Source organism: Vollenhovia emeryi, unplaced genomic scaffold (genome assembly GCF_000949405.1).
Source record: "Vollenhovia emeryi isolate VEMERY1.0 unplaced genomic scaffold, V.emery_V1.0 DF939228.1, whole genome shotgun sequence".
Classification (NCBI taxonomy): domain Eukaryota; kingdom Metazoa; phylum Arthropoda; class Insecta; order Hymenoptera; family Formicidae; genus Vollenhovia; species Vollenhovia emeryi.
This window is the reverse complement of record NW_011967138.1, coordinates 642,116-669,466: the sequence shown is the minus strand read 5'-3', so window position 1 is coordinate 669,466 and position 27,351 is coordinate 642,116. Positions and strand designations below refer to the sequence as shown.

Genomic DNA, 27,351 nt, shown 5'->3' with positions numbered 1-27,351 from the left:
TTGTGGCCACGGTCTTCGGGCCATCGCGCATAAAATTGCATAGCTTCATATGCACAGCATAAAAGCATACCATAATCCTGGTGTTACTTTATGCATAAAAGCAAATAAGATTTAATTACGAGCGCAAAAGCAATACAGGGTGAATTTTATTTCGTGTCCCAGTCTTTTACCGCCAAAGATGGATTATCGACTGTAACTGCAGCCAACTCTGGAGAAAATTGCGTTATATGATATATGTTTCAGTCATGTAATATCTAATTCTAAATCTCAAGATACATTATTTAAAGTACAGTAAGTTCAGTAATTACCAAGAACAGAATCTTATCTTGCCACGTTTAACACGCAACGACGTAACCTCATTTCTTGCATTTTTCAAAATTTGACGAAGAGGAGCCCTGCAGTGAGATCAGTCATCGCGAGAGAGGAATTGGAAAAAGTTTGCAGCGACATTTAGATTTCAACGACGAATTGGGAGGACAGTAGGAAAGACTAGCCCACGCCGCGAAATGGTGCGCCAAATAGAAAGTTTTTTTTTTCAAAATTAAGCGAGAATGTTTACCGCAGTAGAAAAATGTTAAGGCTGGTCTACAATACATGGAGTAAGCTGGAGTAAGGAGTAGGAGTAAGGAAATAAATCCATTTTATTTCTTACTCCTACTTTAGCTCTTAGGCTTACTCTCGGTGAATCAAAATGCCATGATTGATGGCATTTTGATTCACCGGGAGTAAGCCTAAGAGCTGAAGTAGGAGTAAGAAATAAAATGGATTTATTTCCTTACTCCTACTCCTTACTCCAGCTTACTCCAGCTTACTCCATGTATTGTAGACCAGCCTTTACGATTCGTTTGTAATCACGAGACACGGTAGTGTCTCGCGCAAGGTATAAGGGCAGCTAGAACCGCGTACAGTGACCAAGAGCTGTCACAGTCGTCTCGTCTCGCTTTATATAACACGCATAAAAATGCGTAATGCTATGTTGAATTCACTGTGCACCAGGATTATCCGTGCCGTCCGCAGCGCAAAACTCAAACCTCAAAGGTAACGTTCGGTTCAACAAGAATCTTAATACAAGAAACCTCGCGACGCGCTCAATTAACTCTATGTCTCGCTGCAGAAAGTGGACGTGTTCGTCGAGCAGACGTTTCTCCAGCCAGGCGACCGCTGACGTAGAGTACAATGTGCCAGTCGAGTTTATCCGCAACTTCAGTATAGTCGCGCACGTCGACCATGGTAAGAGCACGCTGGCAGACAGACTGCTGGAACTGACGGGGGCTATAAAGGTAAACTCCGGCAAGCAGATCCTGGACAGTCTGCAAGTGGAAAAGGAACGTGGTATCACTGTGAAGGCGCAAACGGCCTCGCTGTTCTATTCGTACCGGGGCAAGAGGTACCTCCTGAATCTCATCGACACGCCGGGCCACGTGGACTTTTCAGCGGAGGTCCATCGGTCGCTGGCCCCCTGTCAGGGGGTCATACTGCTGGTCGACGCCAACGACGGCGTCCAGGCGCAAACGGTGGCCAACTACTATCTGGCGCGAGAGAAGAATCTCGCGATAATACCGGTGATCAACAAAGTGGACCTGAAGAACGCCAATCCCGAGAGGGTGAAGGAACAGTTGCAAACGTTGCTCGACGTGGAGCATGTGGACGTTATTAAAATATCCGCCAAGCTGGGCACCGACATCGACCAAGTTCTGGATGCCGTGGTCGAGAGAATTCCACCGCCTACGGTGGCCAGGGACGAGCCTTTCCGTGCACTGATATTCGACAGCTGGTACGACAAGCACAAAGGGGCGATCTCTTTGATTTACGTGAAAGACGGAGCGTTGTCGGTCGGCAAACAAATCAGCTCCGCATATATGAAAAAGTCGTACGAGGTGCGGAGTATCTTCCTTCTCAGGCCGCATGCGGAAAATGTGAAGACAATGTGAGTGAGTATGACTCGTAAAATTTTCCTGAAGCAATTGTATGTCATCGTGAGTCAAATATGTACATAGATATGTGCAAGATCTTTAATCCGTTTTGTGTGATCTAGATTTGCTGGACAAGTAGGCGCCATTTCGTGCAATATGAAATCCAAAGAGGCACACATTGGCGATACCTTGCATCTACGGAATCAGCCTGTCGAGTCTTTGGAGGGATTCAAGCCACCGAAGCCAATGGTGTTCGCGGGTGTATATCCGATGGATCAGTCGCAGTTTGCCTCTCTACAAGCAGCTATCGACAGGCTTACTTTGAACGACAGCGCTGTAACTGCTACTTTAGAGTCGAGGTATAATTTACGCCATTTGTAAGATTCGTAATGCACATCGTTTTCCAAATGTTATCGATACAAGATCTTGTCGTGAACGGTGAATCGCGCGTGTAACGTGTTGATAAAACGTGACGGGAAAAAAATATCACGTTGCAGCGTCGCGCTTGGAAGGGGATGGCGAATTGGTTTTCTAGGCTTGTTACACATGGAGGTCTTTATTCAGCGTCTCGAGCAGGAATACGGGGCGCAGCCGATAGTTACGGCGCCCGCGGTGACGTACAAGGCGAAGATTTTTGGCAGTAAAAATATAACGAAGTACCAGGGCGACACGGTGACCTTTAATAATCCAGCGCAGTTTCCAGACCCTCAGATTGTTAGCGAGTTTTACGAGCCTATGATTGTAGCGACTGTCATTACGCCAGGTATTTGCGGTGCACACATTGCCATACAATTTATTCAAATTTCAGAATATGTTGAGGAGGAAACTATCAATTTCATTTCAATTATTTAACACTTGCAGATTAACCAATGCTTTTTAAAATGTATAGATACGTACGCGGCAGAAATTATGTCCCTTTGTCGGGAAAAGCGAGGAGTGGAAAAGTCGAACAAGGCCATTGGCAACGACAGGTTCATGTTGCAGTACGTGATGCCGTTGAGCGAGGTGATTTTCGACTTTCACGACTCCTTAAAGAGCATAAGTTCCGGTTATGCTAGTTTCGATTACGAAGATTCTGATTATGAATTGTCTAACATAGTAAAGGTAGAGTCTTTTATTTCTATTGATAGATTATCCCCGTGCACATATAACTTTGTATCTTGCGATAGATTGTTTTTGGTATACAAATTTTTTAGTTGAACATTCTATTAAATGGACTAATGGTGGAAGAATTGTGCACGATTGTACACAAGTCGAAAGCATACGAGGTAGGCAAGAAGATGTGCGTCAAGCTTCTCGACACCATTCCTCGACAGCTTTTTGAAATAGCGATCCAAGCGACGGTGGGAAGTAAAGTGATCGCGAGAGAAACTTTGAAGCCTTACAAAAAGGATGTAACGGCAAAATTAGTAAGGAAATTTGCGCCAAGTATCTTGCAATAAGTGTAAACGTTTAATTTAAGAATCGTTTTCACTAACTTCGCTTCTTCTTTTTCAGTACGGCGGTGATGTCACTAGACGGAAAAAGTTGCTGGCACAGCAAACGGAAGGGAAGAAGAGAATGAGGATGATAGGAAAGATTACCCTACCGCGGGACACTTTTATAAGTGTACTAAAAAGATAACAATTTTGTATTTAATAAATATATTGTCGCGACAAAATGATAATGTACGAACGTGTGTGAAACAGGTTTTGTGTAAAATATCTTGTCGCTATTAATCTGTACAATCTGCCGTTTTTTAAAAGTGCAATTTTAAATCATTTATATTATTTAATTAAGTTCTCGAAACTATCAAAGTATCATAGAAATGTTCGGAATTGTTTAATTATTTCCTGGATTTCTATTGTGTTTTCTAGGAGAAACGAAATAATTCCGAATCCATCCCTGGGGCTCGATTCTTGAATTCATTCGCAGGAGAAACGTATGGGAAAATTCTGCTCTTGCAGAAAAGTTGTAAGTTGATTAGCTATTCGCGTGGTTTTTAAATAACCAATCGACTTTCAACTTTTCTGTGAGCAGAATTTTCGTATACGCCTCTCTCTCGAATAAATTAAAAAATCGAGACCCCGGAGTGCACACGTCGTGGAAAAAATCAGAATTTCAGTTCGAATCCCCGCGCTTTCCGAAAGTCGCTGGATACGTAGCCAGACTAGAGTTCTTTCGAGCGAGGAGTTTGGATACCGTCCGCCATCTTCGACGTAAAGTGCGTCTTCAGAAGAGGAATCTAAACATGGCGCAGCCAATCGACGAGTTCGTTGCCCTCTCCCGCCTGTTGTTTTTCTACTTGCCCGAAACGAAAGCTGGTATTCTCATCTCGGTTACCTTCCTATTCCGTGCTACTAGATTAATGGTCGCGCTAGCCCGTGCCGTGTCGGATCGTCTTGGGTCGTTTCTGCGTAAATACATTTGTCTGGCCGCCAAACGGGTGTACCAATGGATGCGATAGCGTGCGCGATGTAATTGAACGCACGAGCCACGAAGCTGCGACGAAAAGCGGCTCGCTCTCGCTCTACATGCCGCGGAATTGAAGGAAGTCGTCGACTGCGCTTTCGAAAACACCCTGGATACCGTACGGCGTCGTTGGGACGCTTAGGGTAAGTTTGGTACTTGTCCGCTGAGCAGAATTGAAATACTGACCGACTAGGATAAAGACGTAGAGCCCAATCTACAATATGTTTTCGGCATTGTAGATATGTTTCCATTAATATCGGTTATTGTGTCAGGATAGATAACCGTGGCGGAGGCCGGGATTGCGAGCCTAGGAATCGGTTCAGACGTCGGCCGCGTTGAAGTAAAACACTGAGTTGATAAAAACTATCGCTATTTAATCAAAGTATAAATCTAAGACACTGTGTAACGACTCGCAGAACACAGCGATACCTGCTGGGTTCCGTCCCGGCGGCGAGCGAGTCGTGGCTCACACTTTTCGCGCTTCGACGAGTTTTGTGTACACGCGCTTTTCACGTGTACAGGTGTTTCGGCTGTTGGTTGTGCCGCAAGGTGGCTAGCCCTGTCTGAGCTGGTGGCCAATGTCTTGCAGCATCTAGAAACATTCTATTTTATAACAAGAAGAACAAGAAAAATTTTTTGATCCTGCGGGGTTGCGTCATTCGATTGCATCTTAGGATAGTATATTATACTCTAATCAACATTATAGAGACTATTGGGACTACCGGTTCGTCGTAGCTGTGTCAGCTCACGCTGTAGCAGCTGGGAGCCAAAAAACCTGAAGAAGAACAAGAAGAACGACCTATTGTCGCCAGTACATAATTAACCAATGTGGGAAAATTGATAAACAACGCAGCTGGCAATTCTAATTAGAGAAAATTTATTGCGAAAAATATTACCTCCGCCAGGGTTTGAACCTGGACCTCCCTACACTCTAAGTGGAGCGTCTCACCAATTCAACCACTGAGACATGCCTCAGTGATTGAATTTGGGCGCTGAAAACCCAGCTAGTTTATATTAGAAACCTATCTCATAGTAGAGGACTTTCCTCTATTAATTTAAAATAAAAGTATATCGTTTTGTCTATCTATACATCTTTGAAGTGACAATAAAATCTTGGTCGTTTGCAGAGGAGTATCTACTGGCACTGTATGTGCATCAAGTTGTAGCATTTCGTATCAGAAGCGATATCAAGATGGCACCGGTACCTTTGGAGGGTCATCAAACTCCCGTCACGAACAACATACCGCAGGAAGGCAATCGTGGCGGCTCCATATCCTTGGGCATGCTCATAGATTTTATCATCCAACGAACGTATCACGAGCTCACCGTTCTCGCTGAATTGTACGTAGGAGATACGTGACGTCAACGAGTGTACAACACTTTGCGGCACGATTTACTTTTGCATTACCGGCTCGTCCCGTTTCAGGCTACCTCGCAAAACGGATATGGAACGCAAGATTGAAATTTACAATTTCTCCGCCCGAACGAGGCAGCTGTACGTTCGCCTATTGGCGCTGGTGAAATGGGCGAATAGTGCGTCGAAAGTCGACAAATCTACAGTAAGATATAACATTTTCACATACTGCGTATACCCAGCTTAAAATGCACAGTCTGATCATTTGTTCCTCCTTTCAGCACATTATGGCGTTCCTAGATAAGCAGTCGTTACTTTTTGTCGATACCGCGGACATGCTGGCGAGGATGGCTCGTGAAACCTTGGTGCACGCCAGACTTCCGAATTTTCATATTCCCGCCGCCGTGGAAGTCCTTACCACCGGGACGTATGGTAGATTACCGGCTTGCATTCGAGTGAGTACGCGTAGATTAAGTTTTAATCGTTTCGCAATTTTTTAATGGCTATATTATCTTTTGTAATTAACATGCACAATGGAAATGCGTTTGTCGCATTTTTAAATAAAATAGAAAGCGCGCTCGTCCATGTAGAAGTCCAGGTAAAACGATTGAGAAGTGCAGTTTGAAAAATTCTTATATCTGTATTTTCGAATAGGAGAGAATAGTGCCTCCGGATCCCATCACTCCTACAGAAAAGAGAAGTACTTTGCAGAGATTGAATCAAGTTATTCAACACAGATTGGTCACCGGAAACTTGCTGCCACAGATGCGTAACTTAAAAGTAAGTACATAGAATGAGACAAACATAAATTCCACTAAAAGTTACATTATGATGTTATTTTATAAGAGCAAAATATTACTGATTATATTGTATTCAACTTATTATCGATAAATAGATCGAGGCAGGAAGGGTGACGTTTCTTGTCGAGCAAGAGTTTTCGGTGTCTCTGACGGTCATGGGTGATGGACCGGCAGTACCCTGGAGATTGTTAGAATTGGAAATTCTGGTCTCGGACAGGGAGACCGGCGATGGGAAGGTATTGGTACATCCTTTGCAAACCCGATATGTTCACCAGGTATGTTTGTCACATAGTCCTAAAGGCCTGTGTCCACGATGCTAGAACTTGGTCCAAGTTGTAGCATCGTGGACACAGGCCTTAATATAAGTTATAATCTCTAAGATGTTTAAGACATGAAGTTTCTCTCTACGACAGGTTGTTCAATCGCGACTGGCTGAAAGTACTAATCCACTGTCGGAGGTGTATCACATCTTGCATTACTTCTGTCAGTCGTTACAACTAGAAGTTTTGTATTCTCAAACGTTAAGGCTGATCCGCGACAGATTGGACGATCATATTCACGTGGACGAATACACGCCTGGCAAATGTCTCTCCGTATCTTATTGGAGGTAAGAGTAATGCGTTTAAAAGGAATTTTGCAGGAGAATCCGTATATACACGCGACGTTTATGTTCGTGCATGATTATCTTTTCAGGGAATTAACGAGTAAGGATCCACGATCGGAGCTTGGATACAAATTAACCGTTCAAGTGGATCAACACGACCCTGCGAGGCCCCTCGCAGTTGTACATATTCCGTCGTTGGGTAGTAAGGTAAAGTGACACGGTTATATTTCTCAAACGTGACATTAACATTATATCATGATGTGTAATGCAGGAAAGCGAGATAGCGCACAGAGCCATCAGGTCGGATCAGTTGTCAATGGAATGTTTACTTGTGCATACCATTTACATTCGTACGCGAAGTCGTTTGTCCGATTTGAAGCAAGAGCTACAAACGATGCTGAAGGATGTTGAGTGTAAGTGAAGAATATGTTTTTCGCCTTTTGCCTCTTATATTTGAAGGTGAGAAAGATATTAATTTAAGTAACGTCTTAGGTACCTTAGCGGGATCTCCAGCTATTCTATCAGTACCTATATTGCAACCATGCTTACGTGCCGAGCTTTTGCTAGTCACAGTCGACACTCATACCGGTATGCTACAGTGTCACGTTCCTCAATACGACGCACCGCTTGTTCCAGAATTAACAACTGCCCTGAACGGGGATCATTCGCGTCTTCCGACACTTATATCTGAATTGAGGTACTAACTTATCTCGATGCTCCCGTGTGCTTATTATACTTGGAGACTAAAATCGATTTTGACAGATTCTGGATAACGCAGAGACGTTGCGAAAAAACGTTGCAGCATCTACCAGCTACCTCGCACGAACGTTTGCCTGTTTTGCATCATCCGGATCATCCTATGTCTAAGATTAGTCGACATCGGATGTTCGTACAATTGCACAGACATCCTACAGTCATATTGGTATATATTTTCAGAATAACATACTTCGATCTATTTTGTTCTAGGTGTGTACGTACATGTGTATGTATGTTTTGCAATCTGTTTTATTCTAGATTGTCGCGTTCAAAGAGAAAGAAAGCTCGCCATGCGAAATAGAGTGCTCTTTTTATCTCGCTGTAGTGAAGCACAGTTCCATCGAAGATGATCCGCACGATGATAGTATAGAAACGGAAATACCGAAAATGTATCTCAAGGTCCAAAGCCTTATTGAGTTTGACACTTTCGTAATTACACATGGCCCGTTTACAAGTGTCGATAGTGGTGAGTAGTTTTATATCTTGGATCTCTCTCGTACTAAGAATAAGTGCGAGAAGTATACGTATACGTTTGTCCTCTATTAAATCACGTGTTTTGTTCGTTTTTTTTCTCATTTTTAATAACTGTACGTCATCTTTTCCCTTTCTATTCTCGACACTGCAGACCTTATTCCAAACGTTAGATATCAAAAGTCAATTGCTACGATAATATTTAATACTGTGATATCTCGTTGTTGAATTGTTACATGGATAAGTAAATGATTTATATGGATGTGCATGTACTTGTATATAAATTTAGCTTATCGGTTATTTTATACTGTTAGCATGGGTGCGTGAATAAATAGGTAAAAGATATATGTCGTATCAAGTGAGTGTAGCTTGTAATACAATCTTGGAATTAATCCCTATGATTTTACATAACGGAGTTTCCTTACTAACGATTTCTAGCAACTTTTAATATTTTCTAACCACTAGTGATAGGTATAAGTATACTGTTTGTATTATGTACAGGATGATTCTTACTTATATGTCAATACCAGATTTTATAGCGAATATTTCGAGCATTTTAAAAAATTGGTATTAATATAATTGTGACACATGCATGCATACATGTAAGTAAAGATATTTCTCTTTATTTCCCCTCCGTCTCGAGAGCGATGAAAAAGGAGGAACGTTTTGCTCACAAAACTGGTATTACATGTAAATAATCGATTAGTCGTTTTTATTTTATTAGCTTAAATAGTGTTATCGAGCTAATATATACGTAATACTCTCGTATTATAGGTACATATAATCTACTCTGCCTGAGAATGTCAAGATCAATTTTCTCTCACTAACTTACTAATATACTCATTTTGCTCGTTATCGATATATGCGATATAGTACAGTGTACGGATAATAATTAACATCTGGCATCGTTCAGTGTGGTATCGGCATACTGCTCTGCTACTTTTAGGGGGATTAATGGGTGGATTTTTTAGGGAATAATGATCAAGATGGGGGGTGCATTACAGAAGTGGTGGAGACGACCAACAACAAACGTAGAAGCACCGGAGTCGGGGGAAGGACAGACGCGGCAGGAACGCCACAGAATAGAAGACCAAAACATCCGGCTTACTTTATTCCGGAGTTGGCGCACGTCGTCGCCTTGTGCGACGAGCGTATACCGTTCGTAACTCTAGCTCAAGAAGTAAGATTTTTACTTTCTCATGCATCTCTCACGTACGGCGTGTCCCTTGTAAATGCCTCGAGATATCCGGTACATAACGGCGAATTCTTGCGTGTTGCAAATAGTCTCAATTTAATATTAATACGCAGCTTACTAGACGAGAGATAGCCCATCAAGGTCTCCAGGTTGAGGCAAATGCCACGGCATTGGTGCTCAAACTTGTTCAATTACCTGCGCCATTGCCGACCACGGCTACGAGCAGCGCTTGGCATGCTCTTCTTAAGAGGCTCCTGAGCGTCTCGATTAGAGTTCAGGGCAAAGGCATGGCTAAAACTTGGACGGTGGAATTTGTATTTTGCGGTAGTCCCCTCTCTAGCAGTCATTCCAAAGAACAAGGTATCGATACTGTTTCTGTTACTGTGTGACACACGTAATTTCTGTTTTAACCGAGCGAAATCGAAATCTTCTTTCGTCAGCAAATAAAACACGTTATTGTCTTTTGCTTGGTTCAATAAAAACAAAAGTTTAGTGCAAATTTTTTACTTTTGCAGGTTTACGAAGACCAGTCTATTTTCAATACGAAATGGGTACGGCCGATACCGTCTCCCGCACTGTAGATGCCTTATTAAACGATTGGGCACAGATAGTGCATTTGTACTCGATTGTCTCCGATTTAGCTGAATATTTCAAAATGGGTGCGTTATATATTGCGATCAAATCTCACGAATCACATAAGTTTACGTTTTATGTAATCTCGCGCAATGCCTGCTTCCTCCATTTCAGAGAAATACAACTTGCGCAACATGGTTAGCGTTAAGTCTTACAGCTACAGCAAGCTGGTTCTCGCGTATGGTCCAAATCAAGGTGCAACTGTGACTGTACAGTGGAGTACAAACGACAAGGCTTTCAAGCTGGTATTTGGTAGAAGTAAGTTATCTGCGTTGATATCCAACTTGGAGCGCTCGATCAAACTGCATAATGACGAGGGTCTCTGCTTGTAGGTCCAACGAGCACGGTGTTCAACGCGCATTCCATAGTGAAGGAACAGCTAGAGGCTCATTTGAATAGATATATGAATCTGGCACAAATTATTTATATACTTAACGAAACGCTTCAGCCGCTCACGTCGATCAATAAATTACCGTCGATCCCTCAGTTATGCGTGCATGCGGTAAGTACACGCGCTTCATCATTATCATAACCAGCTCTACGGTCCCAAGTGGCCCCTGGCCTTCACAACAAATTGCCTCCATCCGAGGCTCATTGTGTGCTTTCGCAACAGTGAATTTTTACTGGGGTTGGTTACCCAGTCGCCGATAAGGTTGCTCAGATTGTTAAAGGTTGTCCCCCTGGAGGGCTATACCTCTAAAGGGGTACGTGACCAGATACTCTCGGTGGTTGTCATTTCCTTCCAAGAAGTGGCGTCCGAAAAGAACCAGCGGTCCGTGGCTGGACTTGAACTCGGAGCTTTTCATTTATCTATTTACTAAGCAGCGTACATTTCTCTGCGCCACGCTCGATACAAATACACGAGCTTATCTGCCTTCGATTCAGACTTACGGCTAAATTTCTCTTTACAGAGACCACGAGTGCCGGTACAAACGTTTACTGTTATCCCACAATGTGTCACTTTAGTAAGGATAGCGTATCAAGGAATGTATTGTTTGGAGTTGCGTATGCGAAGCGGAGGTCTGGTGAGTTTACGCGACGGTGCTTACAGTCGTTTTGACAGAAGCAACGTCGTCGACGAGTTCACACCTACGCAAGGCCTAAAGGTGAGATAGAGAGAAAGAAAAAAAAAGACTCGTCTTCTTAATAATCGAAAGAGTTTGTTCGAGGTAATCGTATTCGTATCGCCGTAGGCATTCCTGTCGAAATATGTCGACGAGAATGCGGTATCTAGAAGGAGGTCTCAGTCGGAGGACGATAATCCACCGTCGCCCGTCACTATGGACAGCGACGGTGCTGGAGGCAACGTGGGCTTCTTAGGTCATCATAGAAGCGGGCCGCAATCGCCCGCCCAACAACGCGAGGGGCTGAGATTTCATCCGCCGCTCACACCACCGTCCGGTAGTAATCCTCACACACCAGCAAGTCCTCATACTGCAAATATATCCCAGGTAAATCGTCCAGAGGTAACACATAGATCATTATTTTTAGGCCTTTGTCGTCCAAAAGATGCACTTTATTTGTTACTTTGTTCATACCTTGAGATTTATCTTTTTACTTCTTGTTTCTATCACGATGGAGTAATAATTTCTCTACTTAAAATCGATTTGTCAGCGTCTCTATAAGTCCCTCAACTGATCTCAAACTTTTTTCAGGCAAATCAACATCAAAGTTTCGGAAGCAGTCCTGCGACTTCATTTAATTTAGCATCTCCGCCGTCGTTACCGCCAAATACACCTAATATGTTACCACACCCGTCTCCTGGTTCAGGACTCGTTGCGAATAGTCCTCTAAATCCGATGCATGTTCCTAGTCCGGCTGGTCTCATGCCAACGTCATCGCCTGGACCTTGTAGTAATGTTCAAGTAGGGCACTCTCCCGCTGGATCGTTCATGCAAACAGGTACGCGTGACAGAAAATCATTTTTTCCCATTTATTATATTTTACTTGCGTCTTTCAAGATTTCGTCTTACTTTTTAATAAATTTCAAAACTAATCTTTTTCTCTTTGTCTTAACTGACAGCCTCTATATATTTTGTTGCATTTGAAAAAAATGCCAAAGAATAATAGTTTTTATTTTGAAGTTGTATTATTGGAGTACCAAGTTAAACAACAAGCGAGGCAAATCTATTTTTACAACGTTAATAATTACACGTCGATATTCAGGTCATATCGACGGCAGTCCTTTCCCGGCTTCTCAAAGCATGGCTTCCCCGGCTGCTTCCAACTGGCCTGGATCTCCGAGTGTACCAAGGCCTTCTCCTGCAAGACCGGGACAAAGTCCTGGTCACGTGGCGATGCACAGCCCGCAAGCCTCCGATCACAAGACTGGTAGTCACATATCCAGAGTATTACCGCAGAGATCCTGGGCAGGTGCCGTGCCAACGCTTCTCACGCACGAAGCCCTAGAACTGCTTTGCTGCCCGTCCCTCCATCCTTCCAACTTACCGGGTCCAGATATGTCGCCGCTCGAGAGATTTCTGGGCTGCGTCTACATGCGAAGACAACTGCAACGCTTCATCCAGACGGATGATTGCGTAAGGAAACTTGTGTGCAGATCTTAACATAATTTAGAATTTTACTTCTAATATAAAATTAATAGCGTTTCATGAAGGTACAAAAGTATTTTATCTATTATAATTATACTGAATTTGTCTTTTTTTATGATACTAAATCCGTATTAGTTTGAAATTTTGTCTATCCGGCACGAGAGTACTTTCTACACAAAATCGTACAACTTGCAATCGTTACTATTAGTAAAGAGTAAATATACAAACTTACATAAAATATATTTTTAATATATATATAATCAACTAATGAGAATATTCTTAAAAGCCACCGGCAGTGATTAACAACATTAGTAATTTTTATTGACCGTATTTAGCAATTTTAATGATACGTACTATTAAAATTTCCAGATACGGTCAACAAAAATCACTAATGAATATATATATATATATAAATTGTTGTAGTTAACTGGTATGAATGCCGAGCCTGGTGTGGTACATTTCAAAGCCGAGAGCTTGCAATGCAGAGTCGGATTAAATCCGCAACATTTCCAATCTCTTCACATCAAGGTTCTCTCGCTTCCGGATTATAAAGATCAATGGAGCCTAGAAGAGTTACAGGTAATTAAAGTAGACGTCTTGTGTACACGACGTACGATTCACTCGAGCGAGTAAGCTAAATGTCGTTTCATTCACAGATTATTGAAAAGTTCTTCGAGACTCGAGTGGCCGCCCCGCCCTACAAACACAACACGCTGTCTGGCTTCGGGAGGATGCTTAATGTACGTTTTAAAGTGTTGAAGGACTTTGTGCAGATAATGAAGCTGGAGCTAGTTCCCGGTCTTGTGCAGCAACAGCAGTTGAAGTGGTCCGTGCAGTTGTGTTTGCGTATCCCGCCTTCCGCTGGGCCAATCGTGCCCCCTGGTACGGAAGGAGTACACGTTTGTAGGAGCAAAATTCTATTTTTCGTAAGTACCATCCGTGTTCCTTAGCAAACGTTACAGTCAAGATTTACTTATACTCGGGCGATCCTTAAACTTGTGCCCTTGTGTTGCAGTTACAAATAGTAAGAATAGGTGTATCGTATCAAGGAGAGCAACCGTCCTTGGTACTGCCGTTCGTTTACGATGTCACTACGAATTTAACGCAACTAGCTGAGAGAAGAGATCTCAGTCCACCTCCATCGGCGCTCGCGTCGGCATCCATGCAGCTCAAGAGATTCGCCGAGTATGGTGCCAATCAGTCGGAATGCTCGTTGTTTCCAGCTGTACGGGATCTATTAGCTAATTTCGTATTACCGACGGATCCGCAAGTTATGTCACAGGTGATCATTTTAAGCGCGTTTATCATAAGGCTGTCAAGATTGAGATGACAAAAGCGAACTTCCTCTTTCTTATATATCGAGATTAATTAGTTTTCTCAGGTTTCATCCTGACATCATAACGTATGCAGCGCGAGACCAATATTACTTATAATGATATATTTGTTGGTATTTTATTTAAAGCCTGTTTCATAGAATAATCATGAATTGAGGCTTTTGATTACATAAATTATGTATGAATAATTTTTTTTAAATTATAGTAATTTAAGATATCAAGAAATGTCATTGACAAAACAATTTTACAGAAATCTAATGGAATGCAAAATTAATTATATGCTCTTTGTAACAGTCCCCCGCGGGAAATCAAGTAGCCCCTGTACAGCAAATGCAGAACACAGCAATGCAGATGCATTCGCCCATGGCAGGTGGCCAAGGTCCGCCGCAGGGACCATACGGAATTCAGGCCATACAGCCGATGGGTATGATGGGCGGACCGCCTCAATAGGATTTGCTTTACTCTCCTAATCCCCTTTGTCTGCCGAATCATCCAACGTGGATGAACTAGAAATGTAAACGTCACCTCGAAGAATTCGCGGGATAATTCGCCCGCGCTATTCTAACACGAGAGGATTTACATTTCATGGGGTATTTTAGGAGAGAGAAAACTGTGACGTTCGTTGCACGTCTAATCCAACGAAGATAAAAAATGGACAACTCTAATAAAGTAAAAAAATATTACGAATGTTCTCTACGTGAGTAACGCATATTCGATACCTGAATTTGGTGCTGTAGATATGTGCTTTGTATTTTAACATCGTCGTTAGCAAATTTATTGAACCAAATGTAAAAAATGTATCATAAGAATAGTATTAGATTATATTACTTGACGTAACTGAATTAAAAAATTACTATAGCTGTACTTGCCAAAAACAATTCTCTTTTATTTAAATTCTGCTTCATATCAAATGATATTCTTTGGTAAAAACTATCTATATGCAAATATAAAATGCGGATCTATTAAAGCAAGTATCTTTTATAACATAAATTATAAAATGTGAATACGAAATAATGATGTTGCAAATAAAAAACATATAAATATGCGAAAACGTGTAAAAATGTTCATAAGTACATTGGATGTATTTAGGACGAGTCCGCGTACTGCGGTTTCGAATATAGTATGTGAACAACGATTTTATCGGACGTACAATTTTTATATACACATATAAAAGTTGCATACTCTATAATCAGCATGTTTGATAATGTTATAATAAGCTGTCTGTATTTAAATGTTTCTGTGTCAAATTAATTTAAATATCTTGCATTCGTGTCCACATCTGGGATCGATTGATTCTTGATGTGACCGCAACGAATCGATAGAAGAAAACAATTCGCATTACACATTTTATCTGGCATTTATGAATAATATATATAAAATTTTTATTTTGGTTCTGTGTGTATACAGCTTCTTTCTTTTTTTACAAAAAACATATAATACTCTTAACAAAAATCAATCGTACTATATTCTTAATATATGCAATTGTACAGTACTCATAGTTAATAATAATGTATTGGAATACAACTGTATATCTCAATAATCGCATCTCAAATATATACACTTTTTAGGTCAGGTATCAGTCTCTGTATATAAAATTTGAATACATCTTGATACACCTATTTCATATGATAATTCGTAATTGCACCGAAACAAAAACTGAACGTTACTAAATATCTTAAACTTTGAACTTAAACTAAGCAATATCATGCGTTCTTGGCCGTGTTTTGTGTTTTGTCGTCTTTTTTTTTAATCTTATCGTTACAATATCTCACATGATTTTTCAAAAATAATTTTTTGCACAGTAGCCTATATTCTTTGTATCTTTAGTACCAAAAAGATACTTGTGTATATATTATTATATATTTATATATATATATACTGATTTACGCGAAACTAAATTTTTTTTATCATGTACCATAGCATACGACTACAACACGCGCTTTATAATTCATTATAATCATTTTTATCGCAATTTCAGAGTAAACACGTAAACTTTGTCACATTAATCTTGACTCGACTTCCACAAATTCTACGTGAGATTTCTAAACTGGTGTTTTAGGCTTTTCGTTTTTTAACTGTTATCTTTTCTCTTGACTTTAAATAGCTTTTCTGGAATTTATACATTCAATATTATGGGACTACATATTAGACAGCGTTATAAGGATCAGGTCGTTCATATTGCAATATTGATCTCTGTTCAGCTCGATTTTACGAGCTTGACGATTTCAGTCAGTCCCTGCGGTTTGTCAATGCGCAGGAAAATACAAGTCAATGTATTTTCCGTTGAGAAAACGACAGGAAGAAGACGTTAGTATTTTCTTTAATTTATTTCTTCCGTGATTAAGCGAGAAATAATTTACGGGAAGGTGTCCTCTGAATCGGTACTCGCGATCTCGGCATTCACGTAGTGATCAGAGATTGCAATGAAAAGGACCTTTACATTACTTTTTAAGATACTTGACGGACACACTATGCGAACGTTTAAAAATAAATATAAATATTCATAGTGCATAATATTGCATGCAAAAAACGTGTTCTTCATCTCTAAATTAAACTGCACATTATGTAAAAACAAGCATTTCACTATATATCATAGTTTTTTTAACTATCAGCTAACGAGTTAATGAGAATTTTCAATCCTCCAATTAGTCTGTGCGATATCTCGTCGTTCGCTGTTAGGCGAGCGACGCGTAATCAGGGCCCGTCGTTAATTGTATGTTACACGACTCATAAATGTGTACGATAAAATACTCTTTTTGACATAGCTTCGATAACTTTGTGTCAGAGGTAAAAGGAGGTTTGATTCTGTTGACTTCCTTTATTGGGAACAGTGATGTGCAGCACATTTTCATACACGGCAATCGATAAAGAAAAAGAGAATTAACGTTCAATATAAACACTCTGACTTCGTGACTTGCTCACAAAGTGTATACGTATGTAAAATGCTCCCGACGATCACTATGCTGTCAGCAATGACGCGCCGTTCCTATTTCTCAGACAATTATACATCTGATATATATATCTGACAATTTTTAATTACTCAGGTACATATATATATATTTATTTATTTAAGAAAAATATAAAGCTAGAAGCATATATTAGATTCAAGTAAAAAACTAAAATTTTGTTTATCAGTTACAGAGAATGTTACGTGAAAAGAAAAGCCTTTTTCGTCTTCGTCGCCGATAAATCCTTCAAATAAAACATCCGCTCGCAAGTGAATGTATCTCTTTAATGGCTCGAGTAAACAACAGTTCGTTAGGGTTTCGTAGTGTTTTCTCCCCAACTTACACTCCGCCAAATGAAACAATGACCTTTGTGCGAGACTATTTTAGCAAGTGTTACGTATAAGAAGCGCTTCCACCAAAAAAGTTTTAGCCAAACGCAATAAAACGATGTTAAAAGAAACTGTGCCAAAGAGTACATCAAACTCTCGTCACGAGTAACTCGTTGTGTGTTCCGTTTTGAGAGACGAACGAAACATCGCGTGTTCATGAGTATTCAAAGTTCGTGAGTACAAGCATCTAAAACGTTTACGAAAATATTGTAATATCATTGGCGCATATGTACATCTACTGTCGCGTGATCGACGTTCATCCGCGTTAACTTGTGGACGATCAAGAGCCGGAGAACGAGAAGGAAAGGTAAAGGAAAGGAATGGGTGGGTTCGCCGTCGAATCGCGTCTTCGCGCGGCCGCGCTTCTCAATCTCATTTTAAACGCTTGTACCTCCTGTAATATACAAACACTTAGCAAAACTACGAAACGTTAGCAATTTACAGTGACGTTTTGGGATACCTCGTATCGTAATATATATATATATATATATACATGCGTATACCGCTTGCGATACGCAACGCGAGATATATATATTTTTATCAATCTTACATATATATTACACACCGTATAATATATAAGATTGATGGACTCCGGACCTGAGTTCTCTCCGTCGAGAAAAACGCGTAGCGCCTAGCCATATATATCTCCTACGTCACTGCCAATGTGGGATCTTTCTTTTTTTCTCCCATTTCGTTTTGTTCTTTGCTTTTTTTTCCCGAAACGTTTCGTCAACTCAAGCGTCAAAGAATTGGTTTTTTTTTTCTGTCTTGGCCGACTTCTCGGCTAGCCTTAGGCTGGGCTAGCAGCTAGAGTTTCAAGCAAGCAAGGCACAGGAGCACTAAGGGCTCAACGTGCTAGGAGGCACTACTCAACAGTTCCATGCTCTTAATGCCTCGTCAACAGCAGCACCAACAAGTTAACACTGGAAACGAAAATGTCTAGAATGTGCGGCATGAACAATTAGTAGCGATGATAAAATAGTAATCGTAAAACTACCGTCCGCATTAAGATTACCGTCGGCTTCGTGTGTACGTACGCGCACGCACGGCACGGGGAAGGTACGACGAGCGAGATCACCTTCGTCGGGTGTCGATAGACACACGCACACAGTACAGCACGCGGTCCGCGATTACAAATAACGGCGTGGATTGCGCCCACGTAGCACGAAAGATTTGCCGCGTATACCGCTAAACACGCACGTTGCTGCTCGCAATATTGCTGCAACGTTGACGCAATGCAGCAATGTTGCTTCAACGTTGGCGCGCAAGAATGCAGCAACGTCGTTTCAAATATTCACGCAGGAATGCAGCGACATTGCTGCCGGAGTGTTGGAACATCCACCTAGCAGCTCGCTGCGATGTAATCGAAAAAGCTTCCGCGCCGCGTGGGGACGTCGCCGTTAAATCTAGAAGAGTATAGTTCAGGTACGGAAGAAAACGCGTAAGATCGGTTGTGCATCATTTCTCCTTTTTGGCATTTCTGGCTGGATACCACCCGACGCGTGCGAACGTATTGCCGAAAGATCGCAACTCGTCGTTTACGATCTCGCGTCGAAATGAATGAAGAATCGGAAGTTTCTTTCGCGTCTCACCTTGTGCAACGTCGCGCGCCGAGATATCGCAGAAACTCTAGAAAAATATACTCTATCTAAATATATATACACGCATCCCGCTAAGGAAATGATATATCTTCGATTCGTAAGGTCCGCATCAAATCGTTGCAGTGTGTGCGTACAATTTGGTTTCTCGATTCTCTCAGTCTTGAAATATATATATTTTTGTTCTCTTTGTTCATTTGGCTCTCGCACTCTTGGCTTTGGCCCTCCGCGCGTGCTCGGTGCGCATACGTACAGATTTGCGTATACAGCAGTGTGTGTTAAACATTGAAAGTACACTAACATACATATTATCGATTTCTTATGAAGGTATATGGACTTCTCCTCGAAATTGTACGTTGTCCCATTTACAATAATGCATTTTGTTTTCTGTGTTCTTTACATATGTAAACGTGAGATGAGACACCTCATCCTGCGATCTCTGTGATGTATCTGTTAGGTACCGTATAGCGTTTGCAACATTGAGACAATAGATTGCCGACTAAGCTACTATAACTAATGAGAAGGGAGAAAGGAAATAGTTAAATGTTCGTGTTACTTTGCGTACCACAATTCCGAGTAGAATTTCACCACGTGTGTTTTAATAACTCGTGCCGATAGCTGTTCGGATATGAGTAAACACCGTGAAATAAAAAGAGCTCACGCTGAAAGCTTAAACGAAACTTACAGGCCCAATTGCATACTCGTTTGGCTCGACAAACACATTCGATAATATATTTTCGTTTCCGAGGAGAAACAAATCTCCGCGCCCACATTTGTATCTATCGTTAAACTCGTATTAGTTACGAAAATGCGTCATTTATGGATGGAACGCTTTGATTAGTGACTCGTATATTTTCTAAATTTTGGCCTCGTCTATTAGCAATCATAGTTATTGCTTCGTAACTAATTCGTAAACAATTGATTCATAAACAACGTCTTTATATGCAGTACTTGAAAAATGTCTAATTATAATAATTAACGTCATTTAGATTACTTGTAAACATGAAACAACAATTGCACATATTTAAACGTCTAATGTATTACGCTACTTTACACTTTTCTCCCGTTTGCATACTTCATTTCTTTTAATCGTTCTATGCATTTTTAATAATTTGTCATCAGTAATGTGTCTCTCGCCGAACGCACTTCCTTTCAACTACTTTCTTTGACCAATTCTAGGCTGATTTTCTCTTTACGAAGATGACGAGATCAGGAATGAAAAGAATTTTGGAGACACGGATAAGAAAGTCATAATTCTTGAATTAATTTCAAATAGACTGTAAATTAATTAGTATTTCAATGTAAGGTTCAGTTACAAGGGTGTATTACTTTAAAGATTGGAAAGTCGTGATAAGTTTCGGTTCTCCGTTAAGAAAAACATCGACTTCAAATTGGCCGCGATTTAGAGGAAGTGGCGCTCGGCGAGGAACGCTTTTAGATACTAAAATAAAGATAATGACTTTTTGATTAATGATCGTACTATTAATGCACACTTATAATTTTCATTATCACAAGATACCGTCTACTCCATGATGCCATTCCAGATAAAATCCCCTGTTCAAAGTAAACCAACACTAATCTCTACACCTGTTACAAGTTGCGTCCATGTAACCGATGCAATCGGGCCTCTCTCGTTCTCTCTCTCTCTCTCTCTCTTTCTTTCTGCCTCCGTACATCTGGCTCTCTGTCTTTCTGTCAAATAATATATAACAGCATGGCCATGCAAGGGTGGAGAGCAAAGCTACCATGCCTCATAGAATTCACGAAAGAACGCTTGTAAAGTAGAATGGATGATAGAACTAGACGCTGCAGCGCGAAGCGGCAGCAAGGAAGGGATCGGCTGTCAACTGACAGCTTCACCTCCGTCTTACTTGAAAGCAAACCCCATCAAAATCATCATCCTTACTTCAGCACCTCACCAGGCCTGTCTCGACGATACGTCTACACAAGCTAAAAGAACGTCCATTTGTCAATGCCTTCCAAATTGAGAAAAGGTTCTACTTTAATAGGGATGAATTGTGATTTCAGATGAATACGCGCGTGTATGACACCGGTAATCTCTTCGCAACCCGCGACGAGGCGTTCACCTCGTCGCCGGGGAGCCCGAACGTGAAATTGTGCTGCACTCAACAACACTTTCACTACCGATCGACCTCGGTCGTTTATTGTATAAAAAAAAATAACCAAAAGCTATGGAAAATCGTGCGACAGTTTTTTGTTCGTATTGACAAGACGGAATGCGAGATATTGAAAAATAACTGTGCGATCGAACGAATGTTCAAGAAACCTTGGGAGAGCAAGCTGCCCGATGGGTGATCGTAACCGAGATACGAACAATTAGAATGTTTCATTACCGCGAATTTGTTTTTTTTAGCTATCTCTCATTTCACGTTCTTCGTGCGAGAACTTGGACGATCAAAAAGATGCCAGCGGCCGAAGGATATTCCAGTACGATATGTACGTTATTGGTCCGAGTTCGAAAGCATTTTGAGTAAGCACGTTTGCAAGGCGATGACGAGATATTTGAAATACAAGTGTTGATACAGATCGTTCAAGTGGGCGTTGAGCGGATAGAGACGAGTATTATCTTAATAATTCGCGCGCGCGGAAATGTAAAAACTCGAAATATTTTCGTCCGCGTGACGTTCGAACGAGTGTTTCCTTCGTTCAGCCCCCTTCGCTTTCAGGGTAGCTGAGGAAGGAGAGATTTTGCACGAGCGTCGAAACGTAGAACGATTTGCTCGCAGTGTCCCACTACGACGTGCATTCCACGTTAATAATGTCGGTGAAAGCGAATGCGTTTGGTACATTGGCACTTTAGCGCTCGAATTGAAACGCTTGACAACTGGCAACCGATTCCGCGATTGACCACGCGGTAATTTTGGCACACGCTAACCGTAACGCCCTCGCGTCGACAAAGATCATGAGAGATCCTCTGTGCGCTTTCCGCTCAACGCGACTCCCGGTGAAATTTGCACGTGCGAGCGATCGAAGGGCTCGCGGTGGTACTCGTGAAAGCGATCGTGATCAGCCATCGTGATCGGCGATCCCTCCCCATCGATTGGTCTAAATCGCTTTTCACCCGCAACCCTTCGATTCTCGTTACGTTATAAACTCTGAGACTGAATGCGGCCGAAGCGCATGATGCGGTACGATGCCATCGGATTCAACTTGCGTCGCCATTGCGTTGGAAAGTACACGAAAGCATGTACGTGCATATATGCATATACATATACGAGTTTGTATTATATATATGCATGTATACATATTGTACATTGTGTTATATACGTATATTAAATATACACGTACAAACACAGTCGAGGTATTCGCGAAGTCCTTAAAGGAAAAAGAACTGCGTTCAAAAGAACTGCTGGCAGAAAGCTTAGCACATTCTGCTCTCGAGGTTACTCCTTGCCAGAAGGTTCTACGCATCGATAAACTGCAAAGTGTCAAAGATGTCACATTTTACCGTAAATGAAACAGAGCTGACATTCCTAACGGCCGAGGAAATCAGTTCAGCGGAAATAAGTAAGTTTATCTTTTGCGCGCTTAATACCCCGGTTTTAGTAAGTGACTTTAACACCGAGCCTACCATGTTGTGGACGCCAGTAGCAGCAGGCCAGGTACAACGCCAGAATAATGACCAGGACCTCGACAAAGACCAGGGTGGCGGCCACGCCGATCACTATCGCCGCGTTCTCCTCGATGGCGGTCATCATGGCCTTGTAGCAACCCTACGAATAAGTAATCGTGTATGTCGACTCTTAATACACGATATATCAACATATATCCTGACACATATCTCAAATAGTCACCTGTACAAATTTTTCCGTCAGTTCGGGATCGATCTTCCCTTAAAAGGGGGGGGGGGAATATAACAAAGCGGCTGAACCGAAAACGAAAATTCAGACGAAGTTTTGCGCGTTAATTTGGATTTTAAAAGCGAACTTCGAGCGCAAAATGCCTCGCTCTCACGAAGTTTCAATCTAACAATGAGAATTAGATGGCAGAAAATATCTAATATTAAAAGAGGTGTAATCAGAAAGATTAAATCTCATCGCTAAGAAAATGGCGTAAAAATAGTCGCCAGGTTCGTACGCAAGGCCCGTATAAATGTTTTCTCTGTCACGCATAACGGCGGGACCCGTTCGAATACGACTTCGTGGATAGTTTCGGTATACGAGAACCAGGAACACGCAATGCCAATGTCGAGTCACGCTCAGAAAATTGTCAAGGGGAAAGTGTGTTATACGTGAATAGACGTACGTATGACCTATGATCGTACAGCCACAACTACGCGCCGGCATACTAATACGCTGAGTAATGTAAAGGAAGAGCTGCTAAAGCAATAACACCCAAACTTACCGTTTGATAGTACGAGTTAGACGCGGTGGGGCTAATTGGACACGAGGAATCCTTCAGATAATCGTTTTCTTTTATACAGCAGGCCTCGGGGACCGCTTTTCCGGGGAACATCATAGTCCAGTTCTTGTTCTCAGTGAATTCCCGATAACTCTCCACGCCGCAACAATGGAGCTGAAGATATTCCCATTTGTATCAGACACTTTGCCTTCCCTGGCCTCGATAAAATTTTTCCTTATCCATTTACCGAGTCCTCGTAGACCCGTGCTCGACAAGATAAATGGATACGCACAACAGGTATTACATCTTTGTAAACGTTAGATAAACTATTATCTCTCTTTGAACGATTTGAATGAGCAACTTAATTTAAACGCTTATTGAAAATTTATGATGTTGTGTGATATTTTTTCTGACTGTTCAGTTTGAGGAAGAAAATAGTACAGATATGCGACGCTTCCCCTAAACTTATCCACTTTCTAGTCCATTTTTCTCCATTTAGCAAAACGCTCTAAAACAAAATTCTGGCGAGCGTTCGTAATATGTAATTTCGCTACAAAGTAGCACGACAGCGAGCGTCGATAGCCCGTTCATGATTATCAGCTTTCACTTACATTTTACACTCAAAGCGCCGTGCAGTTAGCGAACCACTCGGCGAATTAATCGCGTTTACGCATGCAAGACAAATGAAATCCAGGAAGAATCAATGTACCATTAATTCGGCTCGCCGCTCGTGCCCGAAATTAATTATCATTAACTGGCGCATTCGTTAGCGATAATTAGTAGCTTTACCTTGCTCATGATACCGTCCCACGCGACCGTCACCGTATCAGTTTTATCGCCGCTGGACGCATAATACTTGGCGATGGTCGACTTCAAGAAATCCTGCGTACCTTTCTCGACCTGCATAAATTTCACACGAAGAATCTTATAACAAATAATATATTTTGTATATAAATGCAAGTATATGCATAAGTTTTTTTTTCTTAAAATTAACCTGAAAACCATGCAATCGTGGGACAACATGGCACTTCGAAGAATCTTATGAGAATTTTTTTGAAACTTTACTAGAAAAATCGTGGGACATGGCATTTTTTAAAATTTTATAAGTTTTTTGAAATTTTACCATATATTTTACTAGTAAAATGTAAAGTGCTTGAAAATGCCATGTTGTCCCACGATTGCACGATTTTCAGGGTGAATTTTAAGAGAAATTTATCTCCGTGTGTGTAAAACTGATCGATCTGGTCGACGCTACTTTGACAGAAACGTGGAATAATTATATGAATACGCACGTCTCCTTTAAGTCCAAAAGCGAGGCCGACTACCACACACTCCAGGATTAAAACCAGCAAGATTAGAATGCCGTACTGTAATCACAGAAAATGGTTTTTTCCCTTTTTGTGTAACTCCATTCCCGACATCGTGCCCGACGTCGTCGGCAAGGCGATGATCTTGAATAAAGAGGTAAATCGAAAAAACGCGCGGCAAGATTGTTTCGTACGAAATCCGATTTTTTCGAAAACGGAGACTCACTTTCGCAAATTGAGAGGTAGAGGATTTGTTCCACGCTTTCGATTTATCTCTTTCTGTAATTTCACGTCCTTCCCTTGATCGACGAGGATCGTCTTGTATTCGTTATTACATCGCAAATGAGAGAAAAACAGTCGGGGTAAAAAAATTTCGCGTCATATCATTAAATTAATTGAACAGCGTTGAACGTCGCTCGCATCGTTTTTTTTACCAAACTCTATCGTCAATTATTGGATACCTGTTTCAATAATAAACAACGCTAATTATCCGTTGAAGTAACATACTAAGAGACGCAATGCCATTTTAGAACTTATTAAAAGTCATCGCGTTATTAATGTCCGCTTCTTAACTCGAAGTTATATTTGCACATGCGCGTATTAAAACGTAATATTTCTATTTTTAGATACAAAACACGCGAGAAGTACACAGACAAAATCCGCAAATATCCATATATGTATATCTGCGTAACTCTATATCGAACTGCCGGAGCGCGCGTGGATGGGGAATTGCGTGCGGAATTGCGAGCGAAAACGAGTTTTATCAGAACGGACTTACGACACAGAGGAGGCACCTGGACTCGAACATAGCGCCGCAGTACCCGAGGAAACTGATAATGAACGTGAGAGCACCGGCGATGATAAGAATGTAGGCGATCATCTTGATGACATCGGCGTCCGTTTTGTTCTGCAAAACAGAAAGGTGCGATGAGAGAATACGGAATCGTCCGGCGATAAATATTCATTGTCGAACGCGCGGAATACGAGATTGCGCAACGTTACGAGCATCCTAGAATCTCCTTTACGCTCCGAGATCCTCGTCACGATACGTAACATTTGTTCGTTACATTTATTGTAACAAAATTTAATTTATTCCACGTATTCTAGTCTAATGCATTTATTATAGCTGTATTAATAATATATAATTATTATATAAAAATGATTTATTATATTTATATTTTAACAATTTTGAACGAGCGTGCATTGCGACACGCAGATTTTGTTTATTGCGTTTATTATTATATAAAAATTATCATATTTATATTTAAACAATTTTGAAAGACCGTGCATTGCGACCCGCAGATTTTGTTTATTGCGTTTATTATTATATAAAAATTATCATATTTATATTTAAACAATTTTGAAAGACCGTGCATTGCGACTTGCGTAAGAGAAAAAAAAACGAGGATGTTATAGAAACCGAACGGAAATCCTCTTTAGAAATCGCGGAAAAATAACTTAATAAGTCACAGAAGGAGATCGCCGTTCATCGCGATACTGATTCATACGTTCTCGCGCTCGGCCGGGAGTTGACGATCATAATTATTTATATAATACAAATCACGGAATTCCCGCGATCCCACTTGGGATCGTCTCGTGTTTTACCTGAACGGCATTATCGAACTCGTGGAACAACTCGTCCAGGGGCTCGATTCTTGAATTCATTCAAAGGAGAAACGTATGTGAAAACTCTGCTCTCGCTGAAAAGTTGAAAGTCGATTGGTTAAAAACCATGCGAACGGCCGATCACCTTGCAACTTTTCTGTGAGAGCAGAATTTTCGCGTACGTTTCTCCTTCGAATGAATTCAAGAATCGAGCCCCGAGGCGATCGATCGCGCTTCCGTAGATCGAAGTATCGTCCTCGATAGTCGCGCTATTCTAATATGTGCCGTCCGACGTTCATCCATTTGCCGGGGCTTTAATGTAATATACAAACAAGCGCACAAGTACGCGTAAGCACGCGTAAGCCGCGAACAATTACTGGGTCGAGCTCGTCACCAACCACCGCGAGCATTGTACGGGGAACGTGCTCGATATAAGAGGATGACATAATGGCTCGCGAACGGGCACTTGGAATACTTATAAGCTCCCTACGTACGAGCTGTCGTCGTGCGTGATAGATATCGAGTTTCACGCAGCGGAGTGGAAACATAGACGCTCCTTTGTGCGCGGGGCGTCGCGAGAAGCGGGACACCATCCGTCTCCGCGATTTCGCGTGGATCCTCGTGGATCGTTAGAGGAGAGAATTGTACGAGGGGGGGGGGGGGGAATAGAAAACTCAGAAACGAGAGGGAAAGAGACGTTTCCTCGACGTACACTTCCGCTCGCCGCTTTCCCGAACCAGCGCCGGTTCGACTCGAGAGCGCAGGACTTCGCGGTATCTTCGCGCAAATCTCCCGGGGCAAATGAGGTATACGTGTGCAAACTTCAACGCGAGGTATAATCCGATCTGACAGTCCCGTCGTTAATCCCGCGAGGTAACAGAGAGCCGCGCTAATCGACCCGTCGCGTGTGAAAATCTATCTGCGAGAGAGAAAAGAAAAAGAGGAAGCGTCGATTCGGCAGGCGAATCGGGAGAAGTCAATTCTACGGGACCAGGGGGTATCTATCATGGAAATGTTCGGAATGGATTCCGATCGACATTATTTCGCTTTCCCTAGAAAACACAATAAAAAATCTAGGAAAT

The 27,351-nt window shown here is 41.6% G+C and overlaps 3 protein-coding genes across 9 annotated transcripts in view; 2 read left to right on the top strand and 1 right to left on the bottom strand.

Annotated features, from left to right (window-relative positions):
* The first annotated feature begins 2 nt into the window (after positions 1-2).
* LOC105560557 (translation factor GUF1 homolog, mitochondrial) lies at positions 3-3,640 on the top strand. Its single transcript, XM_012009768.1, has 9 exons — positions 3-291; positions 389-509; positions 827-1,038; positions 1,115-1,927; positions 2,036-2,272; positions 2,411-2,676; positions 2,803-3,017; positions 3,110-3,322; positions 3,411-3,640. The coding sequence occupies exons 3-9, from the start codon at positions 962-964 to the stop codon at positions 3,534-3,536; spliced, it is 1,947 nt and encodes a 648-aa protein (XP_011865158.1). The 5' UTR covers positions 3-291; positions 389-509; positions 827-961; the 3' UTR covers positions 3,537-3,640.
* A 579-nt stretch (positions 3,641-4,219) lies between these two features.
* Positions 4,220-15,636, top strand: LOC105560552 (mediator of RNA polymerase II transcription subunit 14). Of its 2 annotated transcripts, none has more exons than XM_012009757.1 (25): positions 4,220-4,507; positions 5,492-5,705; positions 5,791-5,923; positions 6,000-6,173; positions 6,373-6,498; positions 6,614-6,793; positions 6,932-7,125; positions 7,212-7,329; positions 7,394-7,535; positions 7,615-7,819; positions 7,885-8,044; positions 8,137-8,344; positions 9,354-9,529; positions 9,658-9,904; positions 10,060-10,203; positions 10,292-10,435; positions 10,510-10,679; positions 11,089-11,283; positions 11,371-11,628; positions 11,833-12,079; positions 12,344-12,714; positions 13,150-13,305; positions 13,383-13,652; positions 13,742-14,008; positions 14,355-15,636. In XM_012009757.1, exons 2-25 carry the CDS (start codon positions 5,557-5,559, stop codon positions 14,508-14,510), a joined length of 4,590 nt encoding a protein of 1,529 aa, XP_011865147.1. In that variant the 5' UTR covers positions 4,220-4,507; positions 5,492-5,556; the 3' UTR covers positions 14,511-15,636. The 2 variants fall into 2 exon arrangements, with proteins under 2 accessions (XP_011865147.1, XP_011865146.1); XM_012009756.1 differs by having other exon boundaries at positions 9,321-9,529.
* LOC105560553 (tetraspanin-1) overlaps positions 15,503-27,351 on the bottom strand; it is a 47,551-nt gene continuing 35,702 nt past the window's right edge. For 3 of the 6 annotated variants that reach the window (XM_012009759.1, XM_012009758.1, XM_012009760.1), the window contains exons 4-9: positions 25,443-25,571; positions 24,650-24,724; positions 24,147-24,257; positions 23,361-23,531; positions 22,588-22,729; positions 15,503-20,945 (exon numbers count right to left, since the gene is read on the bottom strand). In XM_012009759.1, coding sequence (XP_011865149.1) covers positions 20,911-20,945; positions 22,588-22,729; positions 23,361-23,531; positions 24,147-24,257; positions 24,650-24,724; positions 25,443-25,571 — 663 coding nt within the window. In that variant the 3' untranslated portion in view covers positions 15,503-20,910. Of the gene's footprint in view, positions 22,435-22,587; positions 22,730-23,360; positions 23,532-24,146; positions 24,258-24,649; positions 24,725-25,442; positions 25,572-27,351 lie in introns of all 6 variants that reach the window. The other 3 variants (XM_012009762.1, XM_012009761.1, XM_012009763.1) reach the window with 3 other exon arrangements.

Coding starts and splice junctions, on each gene's coding strand:
- LOC105560557 (XM_012009768.1), top strand. CDS start 962: ATGCGTAATGCTATGTTGAATTCACTGTGCACCAGGATTATCCGTGCC. Junction 1,039..1,114: donor GCAAAACTCAAACCTCAAAG/GTAACGTTCGGT, acceptor GTCTCGCTGCAG/AAAGTGGACGTGTTCGTCGA. Junction 2,677..2,802: donor AGCGACTGTCATTACGCCAG/GTATTTGCGGTG, acceptor TAAAATGTATAG/ATACGTACGCGGCAGAAATT.
- LOC105560552 (XM_012009756.1), top strand. CDS start 5,557: ATGGCACCGGTACCTTTGGAGGGTCATCAAACTCCCGTCACGAACAAC. Junction 5,706..5,790: donor CTCACCGTTCTCGCTGAATT/GTACGTAGGAGA, acceptor GTCCCGTTTCAG/GCTACCTCGCAAAACGGATA. Junction 7,820..7,884: donor ACACTTATATCTGAATTGAG/GTACTAACTTAT, acceptor CGATTTTGACAG/ATTCTGGATAACGCAGAGAC.